Source organism: Felis catus, chromosome A3 (assembly GCF_018350175.1).
Source record: "Felis catus isolate Fca126 chromosome A3, F.catus_Fca126_mat1.0, whole genome shotgun sequence".
Taxonomy (NCBI): Eukaryota; Metazoa; Chordata; class Mammalia; order Carnivora; family Felidae; genus Felis; species Felis catus.
The window spans coordinates 118,598,239-118,621,359 of NC_058370.1; the positions used below are offsets into that span (position 1 = coordinate 118,598,239).

The 23,121-nt window shown below is 51.4% G+C and overlaps 1 protein-coding gene across 2 annotated transcripts; it reads right to left on the reverse strand.

The window, feature by feature from the left end:
- CAD (carbamoyl-phosphate synthetase 2, aspartate transcarbamylase, and dihydroorotase) lies at positions 1–23,016 on the reverse strand. 2 transcript variants are annotated; one of them, XM_006930444.4, is made up of 45 exons: positions 22,652–23,016; positions 22,259–22,398; positions 20,274–20,403; positions 19,021–19,163; positions 18,708–18,849; positions 18,333–18,504; positions 17,944–18,129; positions 17,648–17,760; positions 17,166–17,311; positions 16,771–16,902; positions 16,398–16,631; positions 16,043–16,264; positions 15,650–15,838; positions 15,244–15,368; positions 14,939–15,069; positions 12,070–12,182; positions 11,127–11,371; positions 10,669–10,915; positions 10,209–10,307; positions 9,797–10,021; positions 9,534–9,716; positions 9,112–9,330; positions 8,630–8,797; positions 7,851–8,033; positions 7,618–7,722; positions 6,953–7,192; positions 6,641–6,722; positions 6,186–6,352; positions 5,854–6,018; positions 5,550–5,681; positions 5,138–5,339; positions 4,587–4,777; positions 4,345–4,485; positions 4,017–4,118; positions 3,471–3,567; positions 3,136–3,186; positions 2,803–2,847; positions 2,529–2,698; positions 2,344–2,418; positions 1,610–1,822; positions 1,308–1,433; positions 956–1,111; positions 767–868; positions 463–557; positions 1–365 (listed from the first exon to the last, which is right to left on the reverse strand). In XM_006930444.4, exons 1-45 carry the CDS (start codon positions 22,731–22,733, stop codon positions 263–265), a joined length of 6,729 nt encoding a protein of 2,242 aa, XP_006930506.2. In that variant the 5' UTR covers positions 22,734–23,016; the 3' UTR covers positions 1–262. The 2 variants fall into 2 exon arrangements, with proteins under 2 accessions (XP_006930506.2, XP_011279586.1); XM_011281284.3 differs by lacking the exon at positions 3,136–3,186.
- Positions 23,017–23,121: the final 105 nt, after the last annotated feature.

The window sequence follows — 23,121 nt, forward strand, 5'->3', positions numbered from 1 at the left end:
TTACAAGCAGCTTAGCTATTTATTAAGTCAGTAGAAAAATGACTTTACAGGTTTGCGGTACAATAAAGGAGATGGGGACCTACCCCCATGCTAGAGCGCTCCAGTCCAGTCCAGTGCCCAAGTGTGGCCTGCATGTGTATGTGTGAGCACGTGAGCTGCCTGGACGCCCCAGAGCATCTCCTAAGTGTGCTGCCCCCGTGGGGGGCACCAGAATCTGTGCCCAGCAGCTGGGCCTGACGAGAAGAGTCTGAGGAGCTGGGCCCTAGAAGCGGCCCAGCACAGTGGCTAACAGAGCCATGCGTATGTACATGCCGTTCTCGGCCTGGCGGAAGTAGGCTGCTCGGGGGTCCGAGTCCACCTCCACGCTACAAGAGAAAGAAAACAGTTACCCCAGCCTGTCCAAGACTAAGTGTCCTCCCACAGCCAGCCCCTGGTGTATCCTCAATTTTGAAGCCGTGTCACCTTATCTCATTGACTCGAGGCATCGGGTGCATCACCACCATCTTCTTCTTGGCCCGCGTCATGATGTGGGGAGTGAGAATGAACTGGCCAAAGCACTGCGAGGCAGACGGGGGCCCAGTCAGCACCTCAGGGCCAGGGTGGCCGTAGGGCCACAAGCCTGGGTTCCTCCAGGGTTCCTTCCACACCCACATGCAGTTATCACAACCGAGAGGCCCAATCAAGCTCCTGGGGCCCAGCCTTCTTGGCCACTAGCCTGGATGCCCCACGGCTCCAGCCTTGGCCTCGCCTCAGCCCTGGTACTCACAGCTTCATACTCCTGACTAGAGTCAAAGCGTTCCTTCTGGATTCGAGTCATGTAGAGCACATCAGTGTCGGGCAGCGCTTCCTCAATGCTCTCAAATTCCTCCTGGAGGGGGAGGCAGAGTCAGAGTGAATGCAGTGCCAGGCTCTCACTGCCCAACCCGCAGCTCCCCATGGCCTCCCAGGGCCTCACCTGCTTGGTGCCGCGGGCTGCCACAAAGGCCCGCACATTGGGTGGCATGCGCAGGCTGGGAGGTGCCACGTAGCGCAGGCTGACACGGTACTGGGTGAGCAGGCAGGCCAGGGAATGCACCGTGCGTCCATGCTTCAGGTCCCCCACCATTGTGATCTAGGGGAGGAACCCGATCACCAAGAGGGCCCCCAGATCAAGCACCTTGTCCCCCCACTTCAAAGCTTTCAGTCTCAGGATCAGGACACAGGCCTCCCTGATGCAGCATGCCTCGGAACAGAGAAGGTACTGCCCAACTGCCCCCCCTCTTCAGACCCTGCCTGGGCAGGCTCCCAACCCCTGCCACTGCGCTCACCGTCATGCCATTGACAGTTCCAAGCTCCTCCCGGATGGTGAAGATGTCCAGCAGGGCCTGCGTGGGATGCTCTCCAACCCCATCCCCAGCATTGATCACTGGCCTTCGACAGTGCTTGGCTGCCAGCTGTGAAAATGGGAATAAGAAAGGAGAGCCTTGTCTTCTGCATCCCAGTGGCCCCTGCTCCCTGCCTGAGTCCCACTCTTCTTGGGTCCCCTCACCCATGTGGCCCAACCAGAGACTTGCAGTCATGTCCCTGGATCCATCCCAATCAACCCTGTCTAGTGGACAGCTGGCCTCACCTCCACGGCTCCAGGCTGGGGATGCCGAAGCACGACGACGTCGGCGTAGCAGCTCATGGTCTGCACAGAGTCAGCCAGGGATTCACCCTTTTGGACTGAAGACGTGGCTTCTGAGAAGCTGAGCACAGCGCCCCCCAGCCGGGCCATGGCTGCTGCAAAGGAGCTGCTGGTCCGCGTGCTCACCTCGTAGAACATGGAGGCCATCACCTTCCCCTGTGGGGGGGAGGGCCAAGATTCAGTGTGAAAGTGTGTGTTCATCTTGGGGAAAGTATAGGCTGCTGCTTGCTTCGCCCACTTACACAGGAGGGACACTGAGAGAACTCCCTGCAAACCTCCTTGTGACCTGTCCTAACCTTGACATTTCTATTAGCATCGCTCTGAGCTAAAGGCTCTGCCTCCGAAACACCGCTGGTAAATATCTGAATGAAATATTCATTCTCTGGGAGAAACAGAAACACCCCAGATCTATCCCACTGAATACATCTGCACAGAGCAAGTGACCAGATTAGCAGGCTGATGCACCGGCACTCAGGGCCTCACAAATCAGCTAAATACTGGTCAGAGGAGAGCAAACATGTGGGGGTCAGGGGTCTAGGTCAGCAGGACCTTCCAGAATAAAGAAGGCAGAGCAACTTATAGTGGAGGATCTGGACTCACACAAGGTGACCTATGGCAGGAGAGGGAGATCCCTCTGACAGGGTCCTGGATCTGTAGCCCACAGCCCTGACCCTGACCTTGAGGATGTCGAGGCTCCGCTCCTTCTGTACCATCATACGCAGTGTGTGTGCCACATTGAACAGGTGAGACATCTAAAAAAGACCCCAAGTCAGCTGGAAAGGCAGTGGACCCCAGAGGTCCTAGCCCCAACTTTTCAGATTCTCAAAGCTCTGGGTGTCCCCATCCTCCCTCCCCCAGGCACCTGATCCTTGGTGAACTGCTGGACAGACAGGATATGTTGACCCACTAATGAGTGCAGCAGGGGTGAGGTCTGGGGGTGCAGCAGGCCAGGGGTCCCCAGGTTCTGGGGTGACGCCTGTCTAGGTACTGGTGGTGGAGGGTAGCAGGTGCCATCAAGGGTTCCCATGAGCTCTGCAGTGAGGGACGGGGCAGAAGAGGTGGGTCAGAGGGCTCCTCCTACAGAGGTCAGGTCAGACAGGTCCCCGAAGTGAGCGTGGGCTCTGGGGAAGTCTCACCTGGTTCAGCTGCCTTCCGAGAGGACTTTTCCTTTGGCTCTTCAGCTACAAATAGGGCAACAGGACAGATATAAGCCTGCAACTAAGGTCTGTGAAGAACCCCCATTTCCCCACACTCTGGATCATAGCGTCTGTGTTAAACCAACTCACACAACAGTAGCTATAGCAGGTTAGGGGACAACAAGGATCAGTAGCCCTGGGGACACACCAGTGATTTCCCACGGGGGCTGCTGTGTGAGAGCAGTGGTGCCCTCCCAGGGCCCGCCCAAGTGGCAAAGGGATCCTAGGCAAGGGGAACGGCCAGGCTCACACCAACCAGTAACCTGGATTTACCCCACGTTCTGCTGCCCCGTGGGATCCCAGCTCCTGGGCGGAGGAACACAGCTGCCCACAACAAGAAAGGGCTGTGAGAAGCTGTGGGGTACCTACCTCACAGAGGGCAGACTGATTTAGGCAAAGGAAGGTACAGCGGGTCAGACTAGTAGTATGAAGGAAAGGCAGGAAGAACAGGGTAAGTGGACCAAAGTGAGGTGCTGGGGGGGGTGGGGGGGGGGGCTGTGAGCCCGACCCCAGTCCATCAGGGGGACACTGGGGGAAAAGAAGCCTGTCCCTACACATCTCTGAGTCCAGGTGGCCCCATCCTCCGTGTCACAGGACCCTCCTCTTACCTGGCAGACCTGGGTCAGAGGCTCGGTGGATTCGGGGAGGCAGGTGGAAGCGGCCATCGGGAAGCCCTGGGATAGCCCGGCGAGGCCTTTCGGGTGTCTGGAGAGATATAGGCCTCACATTTTAAAAAGTACTGACCCAACTCCTCAAATTTAATTCCTCGAGAAAAGCCAAATTGCTCACTGTCCGTAGCGAGAATGGAATGGACCCCGTTCTCCATCATCTCCCCTCAGGTTCATCCCTCTGCTATGCTGCTGTGGCACAGGAAGACCAACTAGCCTCCTAGAGGTGTGTGCTAGCCCCATGACAGGCCCTCAGATAAACCTCTGGTTGGGTTAATAAGGGGCTTGTGTTTCCCCTAGGTAGGTAATCTCCTAAACTGAGAGTTAAGTCTATGTTTTGTAGTAGACAAAGAGATAGGTGGGGGACTTTTAGTGTCAACTACAGAGCCTTCCACCCCTAAACCACTAATTATAACATCTGTGCTGCTGGCTGTTCCTGGCCACATCCCCCAACACCCCCCTCCAGTCCCAAAGCACTGTGGATACCGTGGTTATCTCACTGGTGGCAGGGGCTGGAGGTGCGAGCTGGGGAACAACCCCCTGAGGCCACTTGCGTACATCCTGTCCATAGCCCGGGGGCACCAGGACCTGCAGACAGAAAGCAGGAGCAGGCGAGTGAGCAGGGGGCAAAGAGCTGGACTGAGACCCTAAAGCAACGGAAGCCAGCAAAAAGGAAACACACCTCAGGGGACCTGTGCCCACCCATGTCCAGGGCAGCTGGAGGAGGTGCTGGAACCACAGAGATGTGCCAGAGCAAGTTGACAATGGCACCAAGGAAGTCACTACTGGGATGGGGTTCAGGCCACACACATACCTGCCCGTCAATATAGGCCACCTCGCCTCGTAGGACCACACGGCGGACGGTGCCCTTGACCTTCTGCCCTTCGAAGGGTGTCCAGTGGGCCTTGGAGAAGGGCATGTGGCTGGGGATGGTCCATTCATGCTCCAGATCCACCTGCCCAGAGTCACGGGTGATGCTAGGGTAGGGCCACACCTTGGAACAGCTGCGGGGGATACAGAGCCGCCCACCCTCCGCAGCCGCCCACACGCCCACACCTCCACATAGGTGTCCTCCTGTGGGGGCAGGTGGAAGATCCGCCGAGGACCGTGGTGCAGCCGCTGCAGTAGGTCATCCAGAGTGAGCCGGCCCTCGCTGACAGCCGTGAGCAGCAGCGGCAGCATGGTCTCCAGCCCCGGGAAGCCTGGTGGAGGCCTGGGCCCACACTTCTCCTCCAAGGTGTGGGGGGCTGAAGGAAGAGAGCAGCACCCTCAGGCCCCATCGCCTCCACATCTGGGGAGTCACACAGGCCACCAGAATTGCACTGCCTCGCTACACATCTCAATGCTCCTCTCCTCTGGTTATTTGGAAAACAGATAAACCATGACAGCTGCCACCTTCCGGGGACTACACCTTTGACCCATGTTCTCTCATTTATAATTTTTATCATTTGCTCATCAGTTCCTTCAGGGAGCATTTATCAAGCACCCATCACAGCCCAGGCACTGTGCTACAAAGGTCAAGTCCTTTGTATCCTCACAGAGCCCAGGGGCCCTGAGCTGGGGCACGAGCCCTGCTGGGCAGAAAGGTACACTGTGGGCCCTCTCACCATGATCTGAGGCGAAGCAGTCGATGACAGCCATGTTCTCCCACAGGGCCTCCACATCCTGGCGGGAGCCAAGCTCAGGCCGGACCTCGCCCTTCCCGGGCCCCAGGCGTTCCAGGTCATCGCGGCTCAGAAACAGATGGTGGGGCGCCACCTCACAGGTCACTGGCAGCCCTCGGGCCTTTGCGGCTTTAATCAGCAGGATCTGGGGGGACAGGAGATCTAGAAGGGGCCTCCCTCGTGCCCTGCCCTACAAGTCTCCGCAGCCAACACCCCCTCTAGGAAAGTTACGGGGCAGACATGCTGAGGGTACTGGCTCCCTGCTCCCCACCCCCTCCGGACCCCAAGGAGACCCTGACCTCTGGGTGTCACTGAGAAAACAGAAGGGGCACTGCGATCCCGGGTGTACTCTCACCTCCTCCTTCCGTGCCACATGACATATGTGCACTGAGCGCTGGGTCAGCTGGGCCACCATGAGGATGGCGGCGACACTCTGTCGCTCCGCATGGGCGACAATGGGGAGGTGGGATGGCCATGTCTCAAAGTGCTGGGGACAGAAAGAATTTATCGGGGAGCGTGCAGAGCCCTTAATTCTCTGAGCTCATCAGAGCTCAGAGCCCTCACAGAGCTCCTGACACCTCACTGTTGTTGGTTAGCCCACTCTGTGTGGTCCTCAAGCCAGGACACTGGCTGCCTCCTCCCACGTGCCCACTCCCTACCTCCATCCACTGGGCCACGTTGTCCAGCCGAAGCTCAGAGAAGGTTTCGTTGAGGTAGAGCTTTAGCCCAGCAGCAGACCCAGCCACAGCACCCAGGGTCCCTGCATTTTCTGACGAGGCCCCAAGAAATAAGGCAAAGTCACAGCGTGCACCAGCCTCTGCCAGCTGGGGAAGATACATATGAGATAATGAGATAAGACCCCCTGGCATCCATGCCAGCCTGGGAACCAGTGGCCTAGGCCCCTAGGCTTCTGGGAGGGCACAAGGAGGATGGGTCTGGGAGACAGGCAGAGACGTCTGGATCACCGTGAAGCAGGAGTACAAGGGCTCACCTTCTGGGCCAGGGCCAGGGCAGGGGCATCAATGATAGGGGGCCGGGTATTAGGCATGGCACACACCATGGTCACGCCCCCAGCCAAGGCAGCAGCTGTGCCTGAGGCAAAGTCCTCCTTGTGTGTCCCCCCTGGTTCCCGCAGGTGCACATGGATGTCAATCAGTCCTGGGAGAACATGGATGTGGCAAGATTAGAGGAAGGTTCAGAGACACAAAGGACATCAAAGATGTGAACTGGTGTGGTAGGAAAATGAGCAGCCACTGATACGGGTGAGAGGTGGCAAGGTTCCTCAGTCAAGGGCACAGAGGATCGTGGGAGGAAAGAGCTCAGTGAGAAAGATTCTGGCCCCCACACTCTATGCAGTCCAGGCAGGGTGTGGGTCCCACAGCCCAGATCTCTGAGCCAGATGCTACCAGTGTGCAGAAGCTGGGTTCTCCCAGAAGATGCACTTACCAGGTAGCCGCACAAGCTTTTGGGAAGTCATACAGTCAACGTGCACCTTCAAAGGAGGGGCTGGCCCAATCTGGCCTAGGGCCTGTAGGTGAAAACCACAGTCAGCTCTGATTTAAGGGCAACCCAGGAATTGTAGGTTTTGCATAAACCAGGCTCTACCTCCCAATACCCAACTTCTCTCTGTAGCCCCAAAGCCCGGTTATTACCGTAACTGCTTCATACTGAGATTTCCCAACCCCATGGCACACTCATTTCTCCCTCTTGTCCCATTAACACTGGCTGTTGCTCTCCTAGCACCCAGGTCCCAGGTACCTCTACAAACAGTTTGGTGCACTTGATATCGATGATGAGGGGCACAGAGAAGTCAGCGGCCAGGCGCCGGGTACGGTAGCCCTTGGTGACAAAGGAAGAGAGACGCCGGCCCCCAGCCCCACGCATTGACAGGTTAATCACTAGCTCAAAGTGATTCTCAGCCAGCTGCTCCAAGATGCTTCGCTGCGGTGGGCACTCACCATCCACTGCTTCCTCAAAGTGCCAGTCCACAGCTGTTACCTGTGGCCCAGAGATAAGGTCAGGGCCAACCTGAACCTGGCAGGAGTCACGAAGGACAGCAAAGGGAGGAGAGGTAGCCCAGGAACCCATGAGGAAGAGACTGAGGACCTATAGGGTGGGGACCAGGGCTGCCTCTATTTATTACTGCCAGAGTACATTCTTAATAGGAAAAACATCTACTCTGTGGTTATCAAGGACTGTGCAATATGAGCCCATACATGTACATATAGAAATAATATTCTGGAAAGAAATACACCAGAATGTTAAGAGTGGTAGAGAGACTGTAAGGAAAATTTTTTCTTTGCTTTTCTGTATACTCTATTTGCTCTATGAGAAATATAGAGGATTTATGCAATGACAGAAAAAGCAAGGGAACACAGAATTCTCTGGTACAAAGCAGGGGTAGGTTGCGGGAGCCCCGGTACCTTGACGCCATGCTCAGTGTAGAAGTCAGCAGTGCCCAGGCTGGCGTAGAGGCTGTAGCCCAGGCTCTCCAGCAGCCGCACAGTTGGGAGCAGCTCACTTTTGTTCTGAACCAAGCAGAAGGAGGATGCGGTTGTATCTCTTCTGTCTTCCACTTCAAGGTCAGCCCAGGCCCAGAGAACCAAGGCTATCTGCCCCCACCTCTCTGGGCAGCCCCTGCCTCTGGATTCTGTACCTTATAGCTGCCAATGGTCAGCAAGATGTTCTTCTTGGGGATCTTAAAGCCAGTGCTTAGCATGGCCTTGAGGTAGGCCTCGCAACGGCTCTCCCCAAAGCCAGCCACTTCCCCGGTACTGGTCATCTCCACACCCAACACCACATCAGCACCCGCCAAGCGTGAGAACGAGAACTGAGGCACCTGTGGGAGCAGGATATGAGACACCAAGGCAAGGAGGGCCCACTTCCCCTCATCGGAAGCAGCAGCCACAGTTCCTTTCCCGTGGTCTCAGCCAGACGGCAGGGTTAGCCTTGCCTGCTGCTGCTCTGCCTATGCTCTACACCAGTAGGTGAGCTGCTTCTCAAATATAGTTCGGGTCTTCCGGCAGTTTCCACTAAGCTAATTCCTTGGCCTTGGAACACTTCCTCAACAAGCTCTGCCAATCAAACATCCTGACCACCCTTCAGGACTCCATTTAAATACCACCTCTCCCAGCCCTTCCCAGGTTACTCCTTTTGGAAGTGCCATCTCTTGTCTGTAAACTCCTATAGCATTTTAGTCTTATCTTTACTATGCAGGTTTACCATAGACTGTTCTAGAAACAAGCTATTTTTTAACCCAACTTCCCTTGTCTCCATTACTAGTGTGAGCTCTTAAAGGACAAAGACCCTTATCACCCTTGTGGCCCATGATAGGTGCTCAGTTTACATGCGGACTCACATGTGTGGTAAGTGAACTCTCTCCCACTATGTCTCCCTGCTTCTGACTGCTAACCTCAAGGTTTCAATCCTCCGTACCTTTACCCCCACGACTCCGGAGCCAGTCATGAGCCCCACAGGTTCCACTTCTTCCCCCATGATGACGCGTGTGGCCAAGGCTACTAGGTCCACACCTAGTGTCTTCGAGACGAAAGGGAAGGAGCGAGAGACACGCACGTTGCATTCGATAACTTTCAGCTGGTCATCCTAGAGCAGACAGGGATTGGTCAGACCTTCTGTAGGCTGGGCTTGCTGACACTGTTCCACTGACCTGGACTCTTTCCCTCATTTACCATTCTGTGGGTAATCAACCTTGCACAGGGGAACAGGGATCAGGTTGTGAACAGACTGTCACAAACCATTACAACACTGTGGGCTCTAGCTAGGAGCCCCTTCCCTCCAGCTTTTGGGCCTACTCTGATGAGGGCAGGAGACAGTGAGTGCTCACTGGCACTGTGGCCAGCACAGAGCAAGAAGGTACTAATGCCCGTTAGTCTCTTCCTTTAGCCCCCTCTTACTACCTTGGCAATGAGCTGCAGATTGAAGGGTCCTGTGACCTGCAGCTCCTGACCCACAGCGTGCACAATGGCTTTAATCCGCTCCAGGGTTTTGGCAGTGATGTCCTGCGGTGGGGTCACCAGTGTGGCATCGCCTGAATGCACGCCTGCATTCTCCACATGCTCAGAGATGGCAATGGCTGCCACTACACCATCACGGGCCACAGCATCCACATCAATCTCCTAGCGGGGACGTGAAGGCAATGTGATGTAGGGCAGGGACCATTTTCTTCTCCCACTTGCCCCAGGAGGCTCCCTTCCTTGAAGAGCCTTGATACAACCCATCCTTCCCAGCCTTCTGTGCCTAGAAATTGTTGTAGGACCAGAGAGAGGAGTCTCCTCTGAGGCTGGGGAGGCTGCCCTCAGAGACTTGTTTGAGCCCCTACCTTAGCCTCCTGGATGAACTTGGAGATGACCACAGGATGCTCCTTAGAGACGGCTGCTGCACTGCTCAGGAAGCGCTCCAGGTCCCCGTCAGTGTAGGCCACATTCATAGCAGCGCCACTCAGCACGTAGGAGGGGCGCACCACGCAGGGGTACCCCACTGTCTGGCAGAACTGGCGAGCAGACTAAGAAGGGTGCAGCTGGGTTGGTCACACTCACCCCTGACCGCATCTAGCCTCCAGCCCCCAACCAAGCCCCAGCCCACCTCTAGGTCACTGAGTTCCCTCCACTGAGGTTGGCTGATACCAATGGTGTCGAGGAGCCGGGAGAACTTGAAACGGTTCTCAGCCGAGTCGATGGCTTCAGGGGAAGTACCCAGCACCCGGCACTGCTGCCGATGCAGAGCCATGGCCATGTTGTTGGGCAGCTGTCCACCCATAGATAGGATCACACCTTCAGGGTTCTCTAATTCATAGATGTCCATCACCACCTTAGTGCAACAGGAGAATCAAGTGGAGGTAGCAGGTAGTCAGGGATCTGAGCCTTCCTGCTCACTGCTTCTCACCCTCTACCCACGTCCCCTCAAACCCCACAGAGCCCAAAGAATCTTAAGTCAGCCAGCCATTCCCACTTGACCCTGGCCACCCAGGCTAACAAGCAGCCTTCAACTCTCTCACCTCAAAAGAGATCTCATCAAAGTAGAGTCGGTCACACATGTCATAGTCAGTGCTGACTGTCTCTGGGTTGTAGTTCACCATGATGGTCTTATATCCCATCTGCGAGAGGGAGGGAGAGGAGATTGAACTATAAGATGGGAGGAAAAACATGGAGAAACTAAGGCAAAGCCAAAAAGCTTTCTCTGAAATAGCTATATGGGACACTTGCCTTGGGAGGGAAGTGGGGCCAAGCACTAGAGAGACAGGTACAAAGTATTGGGAGAAAAGACACATACCCTGTGTGGGGCACAAGATGGCCTAAGGGGAGTCTCCCGCCCCTACCACCCCCACACTCTTCCCAAAGCTCTAAGTGTAGCAATTAACAGAAAGTGCCAGGATTAAATGTGGGCGTAAGGCAACTGCTGGAACTGAAAGAGAATAGAACAGCAGATAAGACGGTAGGAAAGACTAGCTCTTGGACCTTTCGGAGCTGCCGGATGCAGCCCACAGCACACCAGTCAAACTCAACGCTGGAGCCTATACGGTAGACGCCAGAGCCAAGGACCAGGACGTGAGGCGTTCGAAAGGTGAGATCATGGGTGGTGCCCCAGTATGTCAGGTACAAATAATTTGTCTGGGCTGGCCACTCAGCTGCAACTGTGTCAATCTGTTTCACTGCTGGGCAGATTCCCAACTCCTGACGCAGTTTGCGAACCGCCAGCTCTGTGCTAAAAGAGAAGAAGGGTCAAAAATATAGCCCTGGTGGGGTTCAGACTTAGTAAAGGGGTGAGATCCCAGGGCAGGAATTTAAGAGGAAAACAACCCAGGGATGAAGGTCAGAAGCCTCCAAAACACCCCAATCTCTCCGAGGGCCCCTCACTGGTACCAAGATTCTCTGCCCCACATCCTCAGCCCAAGGCCCTCACCACCACCTCTGACCTCAGAACCGCAAGGGCGATCTGCTTGTCTGAGAAGCCAAGGCGCTTGGCCTGGTGTAGCAGGTCTGGGGGCAAAGGCTGTCCACGGTGCTGTTCCAGCAGCTGGGCGTGTGCTATAATCCGCTTCATCCGGTGCAGGAACCAGCGGTCGATGCGTGTGAGTTCATACAGCCGCTCCACAGAATAGCCAGCCCACAGAGCAGCTGCTACCACAAAGATCCGCTTATCAGTTGGCGTCTCCAACTCCTAATGGGGAGGGCAGACAGATGGATATGGAAGGACTGCGCAGAGGGAGGAGACGTACGATTGTTAAGCAAAACATTCCCAATCTATTTTTAGCACCTCATAAAGCCTGAGAGCATGAGTGACACTGTTTTAGGAAAAGACACTGCAAAAAAGGAGCCAAAGCAGCAACTCTGTAATTGCAAAAACCTGTATATAAATCCTACCTCTGCCACTTTCTGGCTGTGCAGCTAATGTATTAGCAAGTTCCACAAGCTCTCTAGGCTTGTTTCAATGTCCACAGAAACAAGTTTAAGAATACATCCTTATGAGGGGGGCCTGGGTGGCTCAGTCAGCTAAGCGTCCAACTTTGGCTCAGGTCATGATCTCATGGTTTGTGAGTTCAAGCCCCACATCAGGCCCTGTGCTGACAGCTCGAAGCCTGGAGCCTGCTTCAGATTCTGTCTCCCTCTCTCTGCCCCACCCTTGCTCACAGTCTGTCTGTCTCTCTCAAAAATAAACAAACATTACTAAAAAAAAAAAAAAAAAAAAAAAAAAAATACATCCTTATAGAATAGATGAGAGGAACCACAAAATTCTGAGCCAAGTGAAAAATGCAAATGTCTAGTAATGACTGCTGCTATTAATGGTAACACGTCCACAGACTGGGGACAGAGGAGGGTCCATTTCAGGGGTGTTGCCAGGGGAAGAGAGCCACTTACCATGTCACTGACCGGCTTTACTGTGTGATCAAAGCCCACACAGTTCTCATCTACCATGCGAAGAGCCTTCTGGAAGGCTTCCTCAAAAGAACGCCCAATGCCCATGACTTCACCTGGAGGAACAGGATGTGAAAACTGAGGCCCTGGAGGTAGGAGGTTCCTATGTCTCTGATTTAGTCAAGATTCTGGAAGATTCTCAGGACAAGAACCAAAGCAGTGGTACGTATCATGTTTTGTTATTGAGCAATCTTAAACTGGAACTTCTCTCCTTACCATTTTCTGTTTTGTGTTTATTACGGACTACGAAATTAAGATGCCTAAAATGGACATGTGGATACTAGAAATAGTGCAGCTGATCACAATGGCCCAACCACTGACGGCTATCCAGTTATGTGCTTTATTCCTATTATGATGACACCATCTGGGATCAGTCTCATCCTTTAAAACTTTTCAACAGTCTGAATAATAGGAAGATGATCCCACTGCTCTTTGAACCCATCCAGAAATAATCACATTCACAACTCTCACTTTAGAGTATTCCTTCCTGGACTTCTTTCAAATATATGTTTTATATATGACTATAGTACACATACAATTTCTATCATGCTTTTTCCTTTATCATAATCATGTTCCCACACTGCTTTGTGACCTTATTACCGGCAGTTTAATTCCTGTATGATTTACCATAACTTAACTACTCACTTACGGAAGGACACCTAGCTTTGAAGTGTTCATCCTTCTAAGTGAGGCTGTGAGTTCTTCAGTGCTTTGGGTTATCTCCTTAGGATAAACTTGCAGAAGTACAGGAGAAATAGGTAAGAATTTTCTGGGTCTTAATAAGTATTACTTGCTTCACAGAAGTTTATGCTTACAAGTTTCACCATCTTCTAAAAAGTACATATAATCGTTTTAAACAATTTTTCTCTTAAATTTGCTCATTTTAGCTAGATTTCTATTTATTAATAAAAGGGAACTCCCCTCTCCCTACAACTCCCCAGATTTGCTTATTGATTTCCTCGTCCACAAAGTTTTATAATGTCCTCTGACAATTTACCCTAGGATCGTCTTACCAATTGTGTTTTCTTTCTTTCTTTTTTTACTAACTGTATTTTTCTATTTACAATCCTAATTGTTTCTTCAAAAGAACTTTAAAACACTAAAATGCTAATAGCAGTGTTAAGGAAGAGAATGATAAATGATTTTGTTCAATTCCTTTGTAATATGGTTTTATTGTAAATGCTTATTTTGAGTAAGAGAGATACCCAACATATTCACATATACATGCCTAGGAAGACTCTGGAATCATATATATATACCCAAATAATCCCTGTGTAACAAGACTATAGAGGATTACTCTTTTTTGGTTCAACTACTTTACTAATTTCTCAATGGTTCATGTATCTTACTTGCACGATAAAAGTCACAAAAAGTTATCAGAGAAGATCATGTTCTAAGAACACCTGAATAGATATAAAACATTAAACATCTCATCTGGGGATTAATCTTTATCCTATTTTCAGTCCACTTCTTTTACCAACAATTTAATCATGGCTTTATTCCCATGTTTATCGTAATTTTCACACAACAGGAATTCATGTCCAGAAGGAACAAGTTGGCAGTCTTGTAAGATTTCTAAAAATTCCAAAATAATATCTGAGCTTACTTAGACTCGCTTGTTTAAAGGCTACTATTGATGGGGTGCCTGAGTGGCTCAGTTGGTTAAGCCTCCGACTCCAGCTCAGGTCATGATCTCACGGTTCGTGAGTTCGAGCCCGGCGTCAAGCTCTGGGCTGACAGCTCAGAGCCTGGAGCCCGCTTCAGATTCTGTGTCTCCCTCTGTCTGCCCCTTGGCTGCTTGCACTCTGTCTCTCGCATTATCTCAAAAATAAATAAATGTTAAAAAATATATATAAAAAAATAAATAAATAAAGGCTACTATTGCTGTAAATGGGTATTTGCAACACAATGAAATGCTCTTATCCTTGGCTGGTGGCACTGTGGTATGTGAAATGCTTGCTTTGGTTGAAACGTTTTAGAACAGTCTAACGTGACTTAAAGGGACATTACAGGGAAGTGTATTAACTCAATTCCAGCATACTCTACCACTGCTTGCATGCTGTTCGCTACTAAATTTCCTTGTTTTTATGAAAAAGGGCTCTGATGTTCTGCTCTGATCTTAAACATGTTAAAAAATTTGGGGGGTGATCATGGAAGAAAGTACCCAGAGAAGCTGATAGGCGTTAACGACGACTGCCACTGTGCTAACTTGGATATACAAGGGTTCACAAAACAACAGGCATCATTTCCCCGAAGCATCAGTATTTAAAGTCACATGGAGAACAAACTGTCACTGGCATTAAAACCTAGCGATGAGGCCGTGGGCAAAATGCAATGCAAGGCTGTGGGTAGAATTTCATGAAACTGGTCTTGCCGATGACAGGCAACATAGTAGGACAGAGGTGCACATAACTAGCAACCGGATCTAGTTTTCAGTTCTTGGCTCTACCCTCTACTCAGCCATGTCACCTTCCTTCTGTGGGCACCTCAGTTTACTTATTTGTAAACCAAGAGAGAGGAGATAGTTTGATGGCCATCACCCCATCACAGAGATTCTGACAGACGGCGGGGGAGTGGAGGTGGCATGTGTATTCTGGCACAGATTTCCAGATGCCTTTGATTCCCGCTCTTGATGAGGACCACGGAGTTTGAAATGTCCGAGTTCTGAGAAACCATGTTCCCAAGCTGCCGCTAATATAGGATCTGAAAGCCTATGCCAGGGAACTAACTTTATGATATTCTAGATTCTTAGGACTGCTGGGACCCCATAGAGTGACCTGGGGAAGGGTTTCTTGGGGCACGTCTCACTCACCGACGCTCTTCATGCAGCTCCCGATCTTTGTGCTGACACGGAGGAACTTGCTGAGGTCCCAGCGAGGGATCTTTACCACACAATAATCCAGGCTAGGTTCAAAAGCCGCTGTTCCCCCTGTCACTGAGTTCCTGGGAGCCGTCACGTGGAGGTGTCAGGACAGAGTGGGAGACGTAGAGTGAGCTTCCAGATAGCTTCCTCTGACCCCACACATCCAGGCCAATATCTTTTTTAAATTCCTTGTCCCATGAATGTTTTCTTCAGCTCCCCTCCCCATCTCTGTGATCTTTTCCCCACCCTTGTACCTGAGCTCAGGTAGAGGGATGCCCAATGCTAGCTTCGCTGCCACATAGGCCAGTGGATAACCTGTGGCCTTACTGGCCAGGGCAGAGCTTCGAGAGAGCCTGGCATTCACTTCAATGATGTAATACTGCAAAGAGAGAGAGAGAGAGAGAGAGAGACAGACAGACATCAGATAACTGGCCCAGAAGGCCCACCTAGGAGAGGTATTAGAAGGGCCAGAAAACTAAGCCCTCTCCAAAGGCACAGATAGCAAAAGCACCACCCCCATCCCAGTCCAACCTTACTACAGACAATCCTGACTTCTACTTCAAGGTCTGTAGGACCATAAAGTCCCGTGGCCTCAAGGACCCAAAATTATGGATGGAGATCCAACAGCTAGAATATCAGCTCCAGGGCCTAGAGTCTCACCTGCTCAGACTCGGGGTTCAAGGCGTACTGCACATTGCATTCCCCGACGATTCCAAGGTGCTGGGTCACCTTGATGGCTGTCTGCCGCAGTAGCTGGTATTCCCTGTCATTCAGTGTCTGGCTTGGAGCCACGACTATGGATTCTCCAGTGTGGATGCCCAATGGGTCCAAATTCTCCATGTTACACACCTGTGAAAGAAGGGTCCCGTGGAGGTCACTGCCAAAAGAAGTCAAGAGAGGCAAGAGGCTGCATCCCAGGGTCCTGTTGCTTTTGGGACAGTACCCATTCTGGGTCTGAGGGACATCGAACCCTCAAAGATCTCAGCTCTGACCTCTGCTCTTACTGGAGCTCACACTGCCTGGCATTACTCCCAGCCCACCTCCATCACTCACCGTGACACAGTTGCCATAGGCATCTCTCACCACTTCGTACTCAATCTCCTTCCATCCCTTCAGGGACTTATCTACCAGCACTTGGCTAGTATGGGCAAAAGCTGGGGCCACAAGAGCAGAGAGCTCCTCCCTGTTGGAGGCAAAGCCAGAGCCCAGGCCACCCAGGGCAAAGGCCGCACGAACCAGCACAGGATATCCCAGCCGCTCAGCAGCTGCCTGGGCCTGTAACGAGCAGAAGAGGTGAACACAGTGATCGGGCCTCGACTGCTTGCTGCACAGAGGGTTCCTGGCCCCAGAGAAAATAAGACACAAAGAAAATGACATCATTCCACCTTCCCCCAACCGCCCCTCGAACCTGTTCAAGAGAATTTGCCGCCTCACTGGGGGCCACATGCTCTCCAATCTCTGCCATCCTGGAGGCAAATGCCCGCCGATCTTCAGTCAGTTCAATGGTTTCCACAGGTGTGCCCAGGACCCGGACCCCATACCGAGCTAACACTCCAGCCTTGGTCAGCTCCACACCACAATTCAGAGCTGTCTGGCCCCCAAAAGTCAGTAAGATGCCATCTGGGCGCTCATTACGGATCACCTGAGGGAGAAGAGGAATAACAAACGTTAGGACCTTGGGGGTATAGAGTGGATCAAAGAAGTTTAGAAACCCAGAGTGACCACAGAATACCCCTGCCCACGTGGGTCCCTTCCTCAGTCCAGCCTTATGCCAGTCATACCTGGGTTACGTAGTGAGGCGTTATGGGAAGGAAATAGACTTTGTCAGCCAGCCCCTGGGAAGTCTGCACTGTGGCAATGTTGGGGTTTATCAGCAACGTCTGGATGTTTTCCTCCTTCAGGGCCTTAATCGCCTAGGGAGACAAAAATGGCGTACCAGCCTCGCCTACAGAAGCAAGACTACCAAGTCTGAAACCACCAACGTGTCTCTCCCTTCCTGTACTCCCAGTCTCTCATAACCAACTCCTTTTCCTTAGCACCTCACCTTTCTGAACATTCCCCGGATCTCCTGATTCATTCTCTCCCTACAACCAATGTTTATGCCTCAGCCCTCTCCTCAAGACCATCCGTTCCTGAGGGTCACACACCCAGAGGGGCAGGGATGGACATGCTTTACCTGAGAGCCTGAGTAGTCAAACTCTCCAGCTTGGCCAATGGAGAGGCCCCCAGAGCCCAGGATCAGAACCTTTCGTGGTGGTGGAAGCCCAGAGCCTGGGGTGGGAATCCCAGGGGGACAGAGGCGCTCAACCAGCCGCTCTCGAACTGTGGAGGCAAAGAAAGTCATAAATGTTAGAGCTGAACGAGACCTGAGGGATCACCTGTATCAACTCCCACACTTTACAGAAGAATTCAAAACAGGTCATGCCTCTAATGAGTGACAGACGCGGAACAACGACCCAGGACTCTTGACTCTGGAGCTCCTTTCAGTAGAAGAAGTAAATGAATCATCTTGGCTTGGTTGCTTTCCCACCTCATCCCCTTAACCTCCCAAACAGATCTCAGTTTCCTAGGGCATGCCCATTTTATGCCCATCCTGGAGCCAACCCTGTTCTTACTTCTACTTCGTTCTACAAAACCCAGTTCTACTCAGGGGCTTACCTGTCTGGCCCCCGGGGTTCCCAGCTGTGGCTTCTTTCACAGTTTCCAGAAAGATGTCAAAAAGCAGCTCCATATCTGAAGGACCAGCTTGGTGCTCTGGGTGAAACTGGACACTGTTGAAGAGATGGGATCACGAAATCTGCCATTATCCCTGACTTGGGAACTGGTAGTCTTGGAAGCGGGCATCAGGATAGATGATTGGGGCCCACTGTTGCGCTTCCTTTTTTGATCTTCAAGACCCCGGGGCTTCCAAGCTGTACAGATCCAGTCACCCTGCCGGAATCACTCTAGCTCACCTGAAGAAGGGCAGGCTGTCATGTACAATGCCTTCATTGGAACGATCATTGGCGTTGGTAAAGAGAGGAAGCCAGCCGGCTGGCAGTGAGTCTGTTTCCACAGCAAACCCATGGTTCTGGGATGTCAGAAAGCAGCGCCCAGAGCCCACTAGCAAGCATGGCTGATTATGGCCTCGGTTCCCGTATCTGGAGATGGAAGCACACTGAGTCACAGGCCCTCTTCACCCTCCCTTCACCATTGTACCAAACCCAGCTTTTGTTGAGCTTAGGACCCTCACCAGCCCCTGCTCCTGTTTCAACACTAACGAACACCAACTCTATTCCCATCCCCAAGACTCCCCACCGCTCATGTCAGTAGTTCAGGCCCTTCCTCTCCCCACAAGTCCCACCTCATCTTGTATGTCTTGGCCCCAATGGCTAAGGCCAACAGCTGGTGTCCCAGACAGATCCCGAAGACAGGTCGGGGATCAGGCTCAGATAAGACACGGCTCAGTGTGGATACCACACTGGGATAGGAGGCGGGGTCACCAGGGCCATTACTCAGGAAGACACCCTCATACTCTGGAGTGGGCAGAAAAGATGACGTCAAAACCAGTAGTTTAACCAGAGAGACAAACTTGCAGCCTTTCCTTACCATCAGAACAAAAGCCCTGATCTCTGTCTCCTTTCCTGCAACTCATGTTGACTTACAGCGACTGGACCAAGGGACAGATCTTCCACCCAAGCTACCTGTTTGTAGCCCTCTACACGCCCCAGCTACTCACCCTGGCTGTCTAATGAATGGTCCCACGGTACCACAGTGACCTCAGCTCCACGCTGGCACAGACATCGGATCTGATTGTACTTGAGACCACAATCCAAAGCAAGGATCCGAGGGGTGCCCCCTGCATTGAAGACCCGTGGAGCCTGAAGAATAAAGGGCAAGAGCGGGCAGTTGTAATCAATGAGTATAGATATACACACACCAACCCCTGCCTTTGAGGCCTCTTCTGATTTGCCCTCAAGTGTTCACCCGTTAGGAACAGAATAAAACTGATGTGCTATAGCTTGCAACATTTTCCCACTCTACCTCTGTACCTTAATCGAGACCTCTGGCACCAGGGGGCGGGCATTGGGGTCCAAGAATGGCAGGGCTGAAGGCTCTGTTCCATCTTGGACCAGCTTTCCCAGCAGAGACCCTTGCTCTCTCAACTTCTTAGTCAGCTCCCGAGTATCCACTCCTGTCAAAATAGCACACTCTCAGAGATCACACTCCCCCAACTCAGTCATGCATGAGGTTAGACTTTCAGGAGCACTGCATTCCAGAGCCCTGAGTCACACACAGCTGTTCTATGGGCATCAAAATCCTGGGCCATCCTGATGGAAGTACACTACCATGAAGTATTCTTGCTAAAAATATCACATCTGAATTGAACCATGACTCCTAGATTTGTTTACAGAAAATAATATCAGGGGACAAAAGAACATACTAAACAACACTACAGGAACGTAATCGACAAAATGCAGCTTGTGGGATACTCTAAAGGAAAACCGACTTGTTTTTGTCAAGTGGGTTACAATGCCCATAAATCAGACATACCAACCAAATGCAATATATGAATCTTATTTAGATCCAAATTCAAATAAGCAATAAAAAACATTTAGATAATAGAGAAATCTATAAATATCGCCTGAATATTTAGGAATTATTGTTACTTATTTACAGGTACCATAATGTTATTGTGGCTCTTTTATTTTTTTAAATATTTTTTAATGTTTATTTATTTCTGAGACAGAGACAGACAGAGCATGAGTGGGGGAGGGTCAGAGAGAGAGGGAGACACAGAATCTGAAGCAGGCTCCAGGCTCTGAGCCGTCAGCACAGAGCCCGACGCGGGGCTCGAACTCACGAACCGTGAGATCATGACCTGAGCCGAAGTCGGTCGCTCAATTGACTGAGCCACCCAGGCGCCCCTGTGGCTCTTTTAAAAAGGACTCCTTTTTCATAGATTAGTGAACTATTTGTGGCTGAAATGATACAACGATGGAGACCTGCGTCAAAATAATTAGGGGGGTTCTAGTCATGGTGGTGCAGTTAAGTTTAGTCCTCAGTTAATGATTACAGAAGCTGGGGGGTTCATTATATTCTTCTTTTCTTTTGTATGTACAAAATTTTCCATTTGAGTGAGAACTCAGTTCTTTCTCCAATTCCCAGACCCTACTCTAACCTTCCAAATCTGATACATTCTATCACAACCTCAGACTCGAGTCCCAGTAGTGCAAAAGAGATCTCGATTCTTTCCTTCCAGGCACCTGTGTTCTGCCCAGACACAACTGTGCTAGCACCGTACCTTGCAGGCCAGGTATGCCATGCTGTTCCAGCCACTGATGCAGGGTGTGGGTGGCGCTCCAGTGGCTGGGTGTGGGGCAGCACTCTCCCACCACCAGTCCTGCCACATGGATCCCTGAGGATTCAAACCACTGTCGACGGAACGAAGAGAGCATGAGAGGCCGAGGGCCACACATCTTCCTATCTTCTTTTCCCAACGTATGGCTGAGACCCTACACTTCACCCACGCTGAATAAATGACCCAGTCATTCCTTTAACACAGCAAGCATCTCCTGCTTTTGTCCTTTCCCAACAATGTTGTTCCTCATATGAAACACCAAAAGCTGGGCCCTGATTAATAACTGAAAATATTTTCCTTCCCTTCCTTTTCTTTAGTCCAAAACTGAGATTACAAATCCTACTTCTGTGAAGATACCACCCCCTCACTCACTGTAGTTTGTGCCTCCTCCTTAGGGGCTCACCTAAACTCACTGTTTCTATTGTTCTTGCTACTTACATTGTATCGTATATGTGTTTGTGTTGTCTTCCTCACCAAACTGTGAACTCAGCAAGAACAAGGTGGCTGACACACAGTAGCAGTCAACAAACATTTACAGAGTGCCCACTCAGTGCCAGGCATTGTAACAGATGTTGGGGGAGGAGCAGTGAGTATGCAAAAAGACAAGATCCCTGTCCTTACCATATGAATTTACTACTTAGGGAGCCTGAAAATTAATAAAGTAACATGCAAATAAACAAGATCACAATTACAGAATGTGCTAAAAACAGAAAATAAGATAGGTGCACAATACCTCATCAAATAAAAATAAAGGTTCAGGGTACAGCGCTAGGCATGATTCTACCCCCCTCCATGTAAGGGATAATAATAATAATAATAAAGTTAATATAAATTTGCTACCCAGTAGATAAGCATTTAATAATTAAAGAGAAAAATGGGTCATTTACATGGGAGGGAATGGTATATTTAAATCACATCTGTTTAGTGGTAGAGGTTTAAAAGAAGATGGATGTTGAGACTGTTCTTAACGGATCTGAAGGAGAGTTTGGCAGAACCCTCCATGGCCAGGAAGACAAGTCTGCACGTGGACAGGTGCATTCACAGCACACGTGCCACAAAAGTATCCATGGTGGGCTAGAGGCTCTAGGAGGCCTTACTCACCCTGGTTCTGTCATGGGCCTCAATTCTGCAGGTTCATGAACTCTCATTTTGTCAGTGTGTCTACAGCTAACAAAGCTAAAAACTGCCATATGTTAACCAACGTACTGCATTATAAACTAGAATGCAGTGTACTTACAGATCTGTGATAAGGAATGGTCCTTTCACTCCTTATCTCGAGTTCCCTCTCCTAAATGTCAGGGTGAATTAAGGAATTAAAGGCCCACTAAGCGTGGAATACCAGGACAAAATGAGTTTTGAGGAATACTGTATCTAGGCTGTGGTGATTTCCACTATTAATCTCTGTGGACTTTTTTCATTACTTTAATTTTCACAGCGCAACTTAGTTTCCAAATTCCAGAGGAGGAGGAATAGGTGGAATCTCACTGTGGGAGGAGACTTGAGTTTTCTTATCTAGAGATAAGAACTCCACTGAAAAGTGGCAAAAAAAGAGTCAAGGCAAGGAAAGTAGGTTTACAAGACGATTACCAACTTGGTTTGGTAGGTGAACTGAGACCCACAGCCACTGAGAAGGGTGTGGCCCTAATTTCCATTCTCTTTCCTAGTATGTATTTTAAAGCATTCCTCCCATCACACCACTGTTAAGAAATCTTCACTGGTTCCTTACCAAAATCCAGACTCTTTGGCTTGGCCTCCAGCACTGTGCCTCTTAAGGTACTTAAGCTGTGGGTAGTACTTGTATTATCACTTCAGTGTGTATCTTTGTTCTCTCCAGGATGCCTAACTTAATGTCAATGTCTTCACTTGACTAACAGTTAATAACCACTGATTTGAAAAGATAAAGTACAGAAAGCATTGGGTGTGGCTACCTTACTGAGACCGAACTCATCCATTTCATCTGCAGGGATGCCATAGTTGCCGATCAGAGGATATGTCAGCACTAAGATTTGTGCTTTGTAGGAAGGGTCAGTAAGGGCCTCGGGGTAGCCGACCATGCCGGTTTGAAACACTGCAAGAAAGAGGCAGGGCTGGGGCTTGGGCAGGACACCCTTCCCACCACTGCCCTGAGCGATGACAATGCCCCAGCGGAGGCTGCCTTGACCTTGAGGGATAAAAGGGGCTAGGGTGGGGACACGGGCACCAAATGGGGGTGGGAGGCTGGGTGTGCAGGCGGGAAAATGGCGGGTTTGGGCAGGGCAGGTTGGGCAGAGAGGGGCAGCAGAGAGTGGGATGAGGTCGGCAGCCGGCCCGAGCTTGCTTACCCACTTCACCGGCAGTCGACACAGCGGCCCCAAAGGGCTGGCCCCGCAGGACCGACCCATCCTCCAACATCAGGGCCGCCATGGGAACGGAGCTCAGAGGCGGGGGCGAGCACAGAGAAGCGGGAAACGCAGCAAGCCCCAGCCGATGCTAGAACCACGTGAGGTCGGCGCGCCAGGAGTCGGTCCACGTGGCTAACCGCGCTGGTGGCTGGAGCGCGGGCCGCGGAAGGCGCAGGAGCTCCCGGCGCGCTGGGCAGCCGCAGACTGCGGCGGCGCGAGCTGCCGGCAGCGTGAAGGGCGGGGCCGAGCACGTAAGAGGGCGGGGCCAAGTTAACTTCGGCGTGGTGGGCGTCTCCTCTCCCCGCCCTCCCCAACACCGCCCCACCGCAAAGACCCGGGAAACCTGAAAAACTACCGACTAGTCCAAAGCACTCTCTCCCACTCCAAGAAACACACAAATCCACGACGTC